The 11,217-nt window shown below is 53.4% G+C and overlaps 1 protein-coding gene across 1 annotated transcript in view; it reads right to left on the minus strand.

The window, feature by feature from the left end:
- Positions 1 to 1,130: 1,130 nt before the first annotated feature.
- Positions 1,131 to 11,217, minus strand: part of LOC102992004 (tetraspanin-15) — an 18,364-nt gene continuing 8,277 nt past the window's right edge. The window contains exons 4-6 of the mRNA XM_028486946.2: positions 8,181 to 8,276; positions 5,492 to 5,608; positions 1,131 to 1,241 (exon numbers count right to left, since the gene is read on the minus strand). Of these exons, the coding sequence (XP_028342747.1) occupies positions 1,131 to 1,241; positions 5,492 to 5,608; positions 8,181 to 8,276 (324 nt within the window). The remainder of the gene's footprint in view (positions 1,242 to 5,491; positions 5,609 to 8,180; positions 8,277 to 11,217) is intronic.

Raw genomic sequence — 11,217 nt, forward strand, 5'->3', positions numbered from 1 at the left:
ATGCGTGAAAACCCATCCATAATTATCTGAGCCCAAAGCCTAACCCCAGGGACATAAAAACCAAAGTGTTTTCTGCATGTTTTTACTATGTACTGAATTCTGTAGAAAGAATATTAGATAAAGTGAGGAATAATTCTACTTTATTTTGTTTGCAACTTTATCAAGAATTGTTCACCATTTTGAAAAACGATGTCAATGGCAAAAGTATGCCCATGGTAATGCAAGATGTCCACACAACACCCCTCCCAAGTATCAGAAGCCCCTGGCAGTGTAAACACCCAACCACTTCACTTTTTCTGTCTAGTGCCTGAGCATGTACATGTTGAAACATGGTATATGGTTGTAAATTGTTTTATCTTATTTCTCCTTTTATCTCAGATCATCACGTTACTTGTTTTGGAATTACGTGTGTAGGTAGGTTATATTATCTGTGAATTTCACTTTGGAATAATAAATAGGGCGTTACCAAGTGTTTAATATAAAAACTGGCCGTTGGGTTTGATGGCTGGAGAACCACTGCTGGTCTGTGGCTCTGCAGGTTAAATGTGTGTCAGAATCACCTGCTGGCGCCACCCCAAGAATGCCCGTTTCTAAGAAGTTCCCGGGGCAGGGGGGTGGGGGGGAAGGCGCTGCTGTTGCTGCTGGTCTGGGGACCTCACTTTGAGAACCACTGCCCAGAGGCATCTCAAGTCGTCACTATCTTTAGCTCCCTTCTCAGCACCACCCCAGCTTGTCTCCAAGTCCAGGAGAAATGCCCAGGAAGCTGAGCCAGGAGGGACCTTCCAGAGGCTCTCTTCCCCAAGGGACTCCTGGGTCCCAGGCTGAGGAAGCCAATGTGCATCGTCTGCAAATGGGCAGCTCCAAGGTCAGAGGCAGGCTGGTGCCGAGCGCGGCCAGGCACAGGGACATGCTGGTGGCACTCGCAAGGGCACGGTGGCCTCGGTGGCCTCACACATTAGGTGCTTGGCACACCCTGGCAGCCAGCCTTTCCCAGCCTGGGGGGATTCTTGGCTCCCCGAGTCCTGTTCTGGGCAGGGCAGAAAACCTGGGCAGTCCCTGGCTCCTTTTCACAGCCAGGAATGTTGGGAAATCTCAGCAGCCAGGAGCCTCACCCCTGGTAGCCCCTCTGATCACCCTGGAGATGGGACAGGAAGGGCAGCCTTTCTGGAGGAAAGAGATTTCAAAGACATTACCTCCTTGTCAATAGTTCTGTAGCCACACATGGTGTTGACAACTTCTGTCTGAAACAGAAATGTGTATTAGCTGACACTTACATAGTGTTTACTGTAGAAGACATTTATTCCCCCTGACCCCCATATTATAGTGCACAGAGAGTTGCACTGTCCAGTCTGGATGGAGCTGAGATTCCCACCCCGGCAGCCTGGCTCAAGTCTGCATCTTAACCTCCCGCCTCCAAGAAATGCACAGGGAGGACAGGCGGGAAGGCCAGTTCCGTGGCGCTTCGGTGGGAGGCCCACTGCTCTACCCGCGGCAGCCTAGGAACCCAGAGGAAAGGGCACTGCCCCAGGCTCCCCCGCTGCAGCCGCCCCGGAGCCCAAGCTTTGCTGATACGGTTATGCGTTGTCTGAGGTCAGGGCTGGGCCACTCCCACCGCTGGCTCTTATGAAAGAAAATCCCAGACCACAGCCAGGGCCCTGGCCAGCTGGGGTTTACCTGAGGGCAGAGCCAGGCCTCTGACCACACTTCCCTGCTCCTGCAGACAGCCACCCACCAGTGGAGGGCCACCCAACCTCTTTCCTGGGAAGAGAGCTGCTCTCAGGAACTCCCAGCGGCTGACTAATCTAGGCACAGGGGAAGCTGTGGTCGGCCCTAGACCCATCAAATTTCTTCCCAGCAGACCTATATCACAGGATTGGCAGGGGCACTTCCCATCACTGCCTGAGCCCTTGTGTAGTTTCCTCTATTTTCTTGAAGGTGAGAGAAAGCTCGATGTCCCGGTCCCATCCCTTCACATCTAAGTGAAAGCTGCTGTGGGACCAGGGTGCCACAGGTTCCAGCAGTAATGCAGGACAGCAGACTGGCCAGTGTGGTCTCTGGCATCACGTTACCTGGTCCAGGTCCTGCTCTGCCACTTAGGATCTCTGTGACCAACCTTAGGTGGGCTGCTGAGGGACTGGCACATGCAGGCACTCAATAAGGATTTGTTGAATGAATGAATGGAAGAATAGCTTCCCTGGTCTCTTCCATAAAGCAACGGTGATCTAAGAATGTACCCCACAGGGCTGTTTTGAATATAAAGTGAGATATACACATAAAGGGCTTATCCCAGGGCTGGGCACATGGCAGAACACAGACACGCTGGCTGGAGTGACTTTGGACACCATCCCAGCCCCTTGGAAGGCAAGGAGGGCTGTCTACTCTCTTTCCAAAAGAGTGGGTTGAACCTCAGGCGTCATCTAGATCAGTCTAAATGTCAGGGCCTGATGTGTGGGCAAAATAACCTCCCTCAGTCTGTCCCCCAGGAGCCTTCAGACCCCAAAACACCGAGCATCCACTTCATGTCAGTTGGCATTTGTGGCCCCCCAGGCCAAGAACATGACCCCCAGGGAGAAGGTCAGGCCTGGGGAGCAAGTGCACGAGTGCATGATGGGAACAGGTGCTTCCTACCTCATTTGTTCATTCATTCAGTCATTACTGAACAAATACTGAGCACTCATTATGTACTATTCTCTGTTCTATGTGTTGGGAATATAGAAGAACAAAAAAAGGTCCTTGCCTTCATGGAACTTTTATTCTAGGGAGGGAGATAGACAATGAACATAATAAATAAGTAAACTATATGGTATGTAAGAAGGTGACAAGAATAAACTTACTCTTCACTGTGCTTCCAGCCCTGGAGGTAGAACCACAGCTCCTGCCCCTCAGGGAACAGACATGCAGCAGCAGAGGCCTCCCTAACCCTAGAGCCCAGAACTCTCCTCTAGGCCCCAGGGTGACTCACCTAGATATCTATGCAAACATTAATTCTGGGTGTTTTTTTAATGAGATGAACATTTAAATCAGTAACCTGAGTAAAGCAGATTGCCCTCCCTAAGGTGGGCAGGCCTCATCCAATCAGTCGATGGCCTAAATAGAACAAAAGGGCTGCCCTTCCCCCGAGTAAGGGAGAATTCTTCCTGCCTGACTTCAAACCTGAACTGAAACATTGGGTCTTCCTGGGCCTTGAGCCTGCCAGCCTTAAAACAGGAACTACATCATCAGCTCTCCTGGTTCTCAGGCCTGTGGACTCAGACTGGAACTAAACCATTGGCTCTCCTGGGGCTCTCACTTGCCGACTCACCCTGCAGATCTTGGGGCTTGCCTGCCTCCATAATTCTGTGTGTCAGTTTCCTATAATAAATCTCTTTACACACACACACACACACACACACACACACACACACACACACACACACACACATCCTATTGGTTCTGCTTCTCTGCTGAACAAGCCAGCAAGTCCCTTCCGGGTGGGACACTCCTCATGTAATGCCTGGTGCATGTAGAGGTATGAAGACCTGTTCCCCTAGCCCCAGTATGGGACAACTCTGAAGGATCATCCCAGGACATTCCCGGAGAGGCAGCTGAGGCCCCCATTGAGCCTGCATCATTGCTCAACCTCTCCTTCTGCCTAACCCAGCTTCCGTCACCTCCCTTACAGGTGTCAATCCTGAGCACACCTCCTACTAAGCCTCCTGCTCACTAACCAGTACGTCAGAGCCCACTTCCCGGACAGCCTTAGCTGTGACACCTGGACCACTGCACTAGCCCCTAACCAGACTCCCCACGTCACCTCTGCTCCCACAGCAGACAGGGTGGCCCTGGTAAAGCCTAAGTAAGATCTGCTACTCAGCTACTAAAGCCCTGTCACTTGACTGCTTGTCACTCAAGGGAACCTAAGTCTTGACCACGGCCATCAGGGCACCCATGACCTCCCTGACTTTGTCTGCCACTCTCCTCCCCCACACTCACTCTGCTCCAGCCACACTGGTCTCTACACTGTTTCTCAAACTCACCAGGGCAACTCCCACCTCAGGCCCTTTGCTGTTCTCTCTGCCAGAAATTCCCATCCCCAGATACACATGGCTCACTCCCTCACTTCCTTCAGGGTTTTACTGAGAACCTACCTTCTCAGTATCTAAAATTGCAATCCTCCATGCCCCTGCTTTATTTTTCTCCTTAGCATTTATCATCTTCTAGCATACTATCTCTTTTACTTATTTATTTTTCTTGTCAGTTTTACTCACTAGAAAGAATGTCAGCTCCATGCAGGCCAAAGTTCTCTGTGTGTTTTCTGTATCCTCAGAATGTAGAACCACATCTGGCAGGTCCTCAATAAATACTTGTTGAATGAATGAATGAATACAAGTTGGGCTTCCACATCTCAACGTGGACCTTCAGGTGCCACTGCCTTGGGTGATGAAGTTCAGGGTCACCCCCCATAGGCCTCCCTAAAAGACCCGGGCTCCTCCCTAGCACTCCCCTTGCACAGAAAGTTACCCTAAAATGGCAGCTACAATTTCCAAACAAACCTCCCCTCCTGGCCCAGCCTTTTTAGGGCTAATGCACTTGGCACTGGCTCCCCAACTCACTGGGTGAGGCCCCCACCCCAACCAGCAGCTGCTCAGTTTACAGAATCCGGAAGTGGGCACAGAATGGTGGAGCATCAGAAGAGCAATTTTCCATGACTCTTCAGGGTGTGAGTAATTGCAAAGCTCTCTGCCTCATTCCAACCCAGAAACCATGCAGTTTTTGGACACATTAGTCAAACACAGGATTAACCAAGCCTCTCATTTATTAGCAGTGACAGCACAGGGCAGCCTCCCAAGTGGCCAAGGAGGCAACAGAGCTGAGAGGATCCCACTGGGGAGAGGCGGAGGCTGACGGTTACATCACCAGACCCCTTCCAAATGCCCTGTTGCTGATGGTCACCAGGACATCAAGCCCAAAGTCCACCAGCAATGCCCAAAGCTCAGGCCCTGCTCTGGTCCTCTGGCTACGGCTGTCAAGCCGGTCACCCTGCTAAGCCCCCCGGCCTGGACCCTCTCCTACTCCTCGCCTGGCTTGCACAGTAGTCCAGGGTGCAGCTCTGACGATGGCTGCCTGAATTTCATCCAGCCCCATCAACCTTGGGCAAAGCACCTAACCTTTTGGTTCCTCAGTTTTCTCATCTGTACAGTGGGTGAAATAACGATACCTACCTCACAGGGTTGTTGAAAAGACTAAATGAGTTGATACAACTAAAGAACCTAGAAAAGGCCAGCACATGGTAAGTGCTCAGTAGATGTTAACGACTGCTACTAATAAGACAAGACTTCCCCGCGCCCCCCCCGCCCCCGCCAGATTCTCCCTCTTTAGCAGCCCCTGAGGCTCAGGAAGCCTCGACAATGACCACCACCTCCTGCCTGCCGCACCCAACCATCCCCACCACCCGTCCTGAAAGGTGAGAGAGGCGTTTGACCAGCCGGGAGCCCCCAGGCGCAGCGGGTACCGTGTTCCTGAAGCAGCAGGTGTAGGGCACCCCGCAGGCCAGGGGTCCGGGGGCGTTGCAGTCGTGGTACTGGTTTTGGCTCCAATCTCGGTAGTCTTCTCCGCCACAGCACTTAAACTGAGGGAGGAAGCAAGCGGGGAAGAGAGCTGCCATCACCACTGGGGCCCCGGGCAGACGGCAGGGAGGGGCCCTGCCAGGGGATGGACGATGTGATTTATGATGGGGGTCACCCTGGTAGGGGGAGCTACAGGGAGCAAATGAGGCATCGTTGTTGGGTCAGAGCTCACCAAAAGCGGCATGGCTTCCCAATAGTTAGTGAGCACCCTGTCACTGGAGAGGCATGCAAGCCAAGGCTGGGTAGCCTTTTGGTGGGACAGCAGGGTGGTGACTAAACACTGGAGGGAACATCCTTCCTTGACAACCGGACTCCATCTTCACATCCCCAGGGCAGGCACTCAACCCGAGGAGCTGGCCTTTAGGGTCCCGGAGACTAGGATTCTAGGGAAGCCCCACAACCCAGGGGTCCCTGAAACACAGTGACCTTCTCCTCACCTGCCCCAGCTCTGCCTGTCCTGCCCTTAGCAAAGGGGCACACACCTCACACCCTGGCCTGGGCTCAGGACTGGAGCGATGGCACAGCTGGCATCATTTTCCCCTTAGCTTAGCCCCTCCCTGCATCTCCCCCTGTACAGATGGCAACGTCTGGGGGAATCAGTTACTCCACTGAGATGCTGGTGTGTGCCGGGCATTGTTCTGTGTGCCAGAGAGACAAGGGGGAGCAAAAGCACCACAGCCCTGTCCATATGGGACACATCTGCACAGAGAGAAGAGAGGAATCACCATTGTGAAAAGGGCAGTGAGGTGGTGCTGGGTACCAGGGATATGGCAAACAGGGGAAGGAGCGGGGAGGCCGGGAAAGGCCTGAGGAGATGTCATTTAATCTGAAATAGGAACAACAGGAAAAAGCCAGTCAAGACATGCAAAGACTCCACGCAGAGACGAGGTAGTTATATTTCCGCAGCAGGTGTGTCTGGAGCAGAGCCAGCAAGAATGGAGGACATGAGGCCAGACCGTGAAAGCCTTGTCAGCCACAACAAGCAGGGAGCTGGGATGGTATTCTGAGTGATGGAAAGTCACTGCAGGGTTTAACCAGGGGAGTGGTATGGTCCAAGGTCTTAGTAAAAACATAAAGCAGATACCCTTTCAGAGGCCCCATAGAGCCTTTTAGGTTTATCAGTTTAAGGGATCTGGAAGTGCCTCTTTGGGGTACAGTGCAAAGGGCATTTGATTTGCCATCAGACAGGCCAGAGTTCAAATCCTCACACTACCACTCCATGCTGTGTGACTCTGGGCAAGTCAGTGATCCTCTCTGGGCCTCAGATCCTCAACTGTAAAGCAGGAAGAGCAACGCCAGTTTTGCACAGCTGAACTGAGAATTACAAAGGGAAGCCATGCATGAGGCATTCAGCACCAAGCAGGGTGCCCAATGAGCATGAGTCATCCTGCCATTCCACCCTGGAAGAAATGAAAATTGCAAGCCAGCTGAAGGTTGGTTCCAATAAAAGCATTTTGCTCCACTGATGGCCAGAGCTGGCAGGCACATCCCTGGCAAAGAAGGGCCTCCCAGAGGCTGCACCTGTTGTGACTACATCGAAGGCCTGAGCCAAGGGTGTGGCCACTACGGGTGGCCCTGGGTGCGGTGAGATGTTGGTCCCCACTGAGGGCTAGCACGGGATCAGGCCAGCTGACGCCCCCAGGGTCATGTCCAAAGAAGCGCTGCCAGGGCTGAGCGGGCCCTTGGCCCTCAAACTCTGCTTGTCCTCACCTAGTAGGACATGAGGATGGTGGTCACTGCAGCTGACACTGACTTAACTCTCATCATTTGCCTGGCACTGCTCTAACCACCTCTGAAATAGGTCAAGGCAATCTCACAATGACGCCAAGAGGAAGGGACCATTAGTATCCCCTTGAGGCAGATGAGGAAGCTGAGGCTCAGGACTAAGTGAGATTGATGTGTAGAAGCCCCCGAGGGCAGCAGCTTGCCCTGCAACTGCTATTATTATTATTACACCCACAGATTTGGGTGGACCTTGGGAAGAGGCATGACATCCCCAAATGACAATCATCACATTCAATGAAGTGTCATCGAGGAGAAGGAGAAGTCTTGTTCTGTTCCCCCATGCAGGGGGAAATGGAATCGGGGAAGAGCTCTCTCCCCGTCGGAACTGTCCTTGACTTGGCAAGGCAGTGAGCTCCCCGTCACTAAAGGGTCTTGGCAGAGGGAACTTGGAACTGGGTGGCTTGGAGGTCACTCCCACCTCAAAGAAGGAGGATCTTTACCCACTGGAGAGGGGCACCCTGAGACACTGCCAGGTGGCTTATAGCTACCCCTGACCTTGTTCTTTTTTTTTTTCCAGGAGGGGAGGGTCCGTGCACCTGGAGAGGAACAGGTAGGGCAAGTATACTGTGGGCGAAGCACACGGGTAGAGAGCTGGTTGAGAAGGTCAGGCCCTGGCATCCCTACCCTTGGCGGCCATCCACGGCCCACCCTTGCCTCCCAACTTGGCCAGCCACCTGCTTTGGGAATGGATAAGCCATGTGACCCTCACCCCCACCCTCTTGAGCAGGGTCCCCAGCAGGGGACAAAGGGCATGGGAGGCAGATGTCTGACCCAAAGCGCCTGGCTCACCTCCTTCTGAACAAAGTCCATGATGTTTTTGAAGTCCAGATCGTCATAGTAGTTCTCGATTCCTCTTCGAATGTTGTCATTCAGAAAGTCGATGGTCTATTTAGACAGAGAAATTACAAAGGAAGAAGAGCACACATCCCCAGAGTCCCACCCGAGATTTCCCCAAAGTCGGGATTGAACCAGAGTGCCCACAGGCCCAGGTGGCCCCTGCCCCTACCTGCACAAAGCACCCCTTCCATGCCCCCGGTGCCCATCGGATGCAGGAATGGTGCACTCCATACCTTTACAGATCAAACAACCCACCCAGGCCAGGGCTGGGACTCAGCTGCTCAGGTTCCTGGCCTGGTGCTCCTTCTACTGCGAAAGACAGGCCTGTGCTGGAATCTTCTTCCCTTTGCCCTCCAGGCCTTCTCTCCACTCTTCTCTCCTATCCAAGCTCTTGTTTTACAGATAAGGAGGCCCAGAGAGGGAGCTTGATTCTCCCCAGATCACCGAGCAGGTCTCAACTCTGGTTAGGGGCCCGGCCAGGACTGGAAACCAGGTCTCCTGACTCTCCTCCGGGCCTCTCTCTGTCACTGCAGGGAGATGACGGGGCCCACCTCCCTCTCGGGCTGCGACAATCCCCACCAGGAAGGGTGCTGGCAGGCCGCCCTCTCCCAGTCACACTGGGCCTTCTGGATCAACAGCCCGGCTGTTGTACTGGGATCCAGGAGCACAAAAGGCCCCACAGCAGGAAGGGATGGGGCGGGAGCGTGGGCAGCCCAGCTCCACACTCGCAGCGACAATCAGGGCTTTCAGAGCAGGGAGGCCCGTGTCTCATCAGAGATTGTGCTGGCACAAAGGGTGCATTCTCAGCTCTGGAGCCGGAAGAGTCCCGGAGGAGGTGCCCTCAGGGTACATGGGGACAACAGGGCCCTGGGTTCCTGGCCCCAGCCTGGGACTGCAGGCCCCATCACAGCTACTCCTCCTCTCTGGGCCTCAGTTTCCCACTTGTGAACCAACCCTGCAGGCCTATGTTTAAGACACCTTCGAGCTCTTAAGATCAAAGACTAGGCTTCGAGGGGCCATCAAGCCTCACGGTCAAGAACACTCCCTGCAGCCACGCAGGCCTCAGGCACTTCATTTAACTTCCGGGCCTCCATTTCTTCCCCTACAGAATGGGGGCTGGGGGTGGGGGAGAATCCTCTGCCTGGGAGGGGTTGGAGATTCAAATAAACGAAATCTACAAAAGTGCTTAGCAGGATGCCAGGCACATAGTAAGTCCTGCTGTTATTATGATAGGTCTTTCTTTTTCCAGGAGACACATACCCTATGGTATCACTTCATACCCATTATGTCATCAGTGGAAAATGGCTAATCCCAGAAGAAATTAAGGCCCTAAGTCTTGTCCAAGAGCTGGGCCCTAGCCTGGGACCCCTCACAAACACCCTGCAGCCCAAAGAGGTGATGTGACGTGTCCAAGATCACCCTGCTGATCACTGGCAGAGAGATGCTGGAACCAAAGCATCAAACTCCCGGCCTGATACACTATAAGAAGCCAAGATAAGTATATGTATAACTGATTCACTTTGCTTTATACCAGAAACTAACACAACATTGTAAATCAACTATATACTCTAATAAAAATTAAAAACAAAATCAAAAACTCTGTGTGGGGATAGGTTATCCAAGGTTACTCCTCCGTAAAATGAGAAACAATATTAACAATCTTAGACTCATAAAAGATCATGTGTTACCAATGATTAAAGCTAATATGGAAAACAGAAAAAAAAAAAAAAAAGAAGCCAAGATAAGAACCCAAGGTTCAGATTGGGGCCATCTCCCCAAACGATCTCCAGTATCAAAAAGAGAGGAATGAAGGATGTGACAGCCACCTCCTTCCTGAAATTCAGACACTGCTCAAAGCCAAGGTGACAAAGGAGACTGGCTCAGGGAAACCTATCTCTGTGGCCAGAAGGAAAACCCTCTGCTGATGATAATCAGCCACTCAGGAGCAGACCTGGGAGCTGCAGGCCTCGGGAGGCACAGGGCCAGCCCCCTTCCCATGTGAGAGGCTCTGCAGTCACCAGCCCTCAGCCCTGCCCAGGTCTGGCACTGGATCCCAGGGCAGGGGCTCAGTGGAAGAGCTGCTTGCTGGCCACTCGACCTGGGCAGAGTAGGAAGCTGCCTGGCCTCAGGCCACCCTTCCCAGAAGCCCCCAGGTCCTGCAGCCTTTCTGACCTTGGGTACCTGCTCCTCTGGGTGATGAAGGGACAGGCCAGCCAGCTGGAGCATGGTTGGGGGTGTCAAAGAAAACAGGACACCAGGCAGGATCAGTCTGTCACCCAGGGTAGGGCAAGGGAATGAGCTCGCAGCATTAAATGGCATGGTGTAAGGGGCCCTTGGCTGAACTGAGGTGCAAGGGCTGATGTCCAAGGTCAGGGACATGTCTAGGGCCACACTCATGGGAGGCGGGGTGGTTTCCTTCCACTCTCAAGGCACTGCAGACAGTCCTGGTCCCCCTACCCCAGCCCACCGGCTCACCCCTCAGCCCTCCCACTGGGTCACATGCTGTTAGGAAACAGGGTGGGATGAGGGCAGGAGGCCCAGGGCAGGGAGGAAGACAGGTGGCAGAGGGGACGCTCAGTGGCCCAAAGGGGAAAGGCTCTCCCTCCCTCTTTGGTGAGCAGCCCTGACCTCCCTCCCCAAACCAGCTCAGTCTCTGAGCATTTTCCAAAGGCATGGACTCCAAAAGAGCCCTCTTTGTGCAAATCAGGCCTTCCATCTGGTTAGCTGAACTGGGACCCTGTGGGGAAGGGAGGCCCCGCTGAAGGCCTCTTGGGATGGACAGGAAGAACAGATGGTCCCAGGCTCCACGGGCGGCAGCTGCCCCCAGTTCCCATCAGAGAGCTCTTTGGGTTGTGCTGGTTCTTTTTTTTTTTTTTTTTTTTTTTTTTTACGGTATGCGGGCCTCTCACTATTGTGGCCTCTCCCATTGCGGAGAACAGGCTCCGGATGTGCAGGCTCAGCAGCCATGGCTCACGGGCCCAGCCGCTCC

The sequence above is a fragment of the Physeter macrocephalus genome, unplaced genomic scaffold (genome assembly GCF_002837175.3).
Source record: "Physeter macrocephalus isolate SW-GA unplaced genomic scaffold, ASM283717v5 random_943, whole genome shotgun sequence".
NCBI lineage: Eukaryota > Metazoa > Chordata > Mammalia > Artiodactyla > Physeteridae > Physeter > Physeter macrocephalus.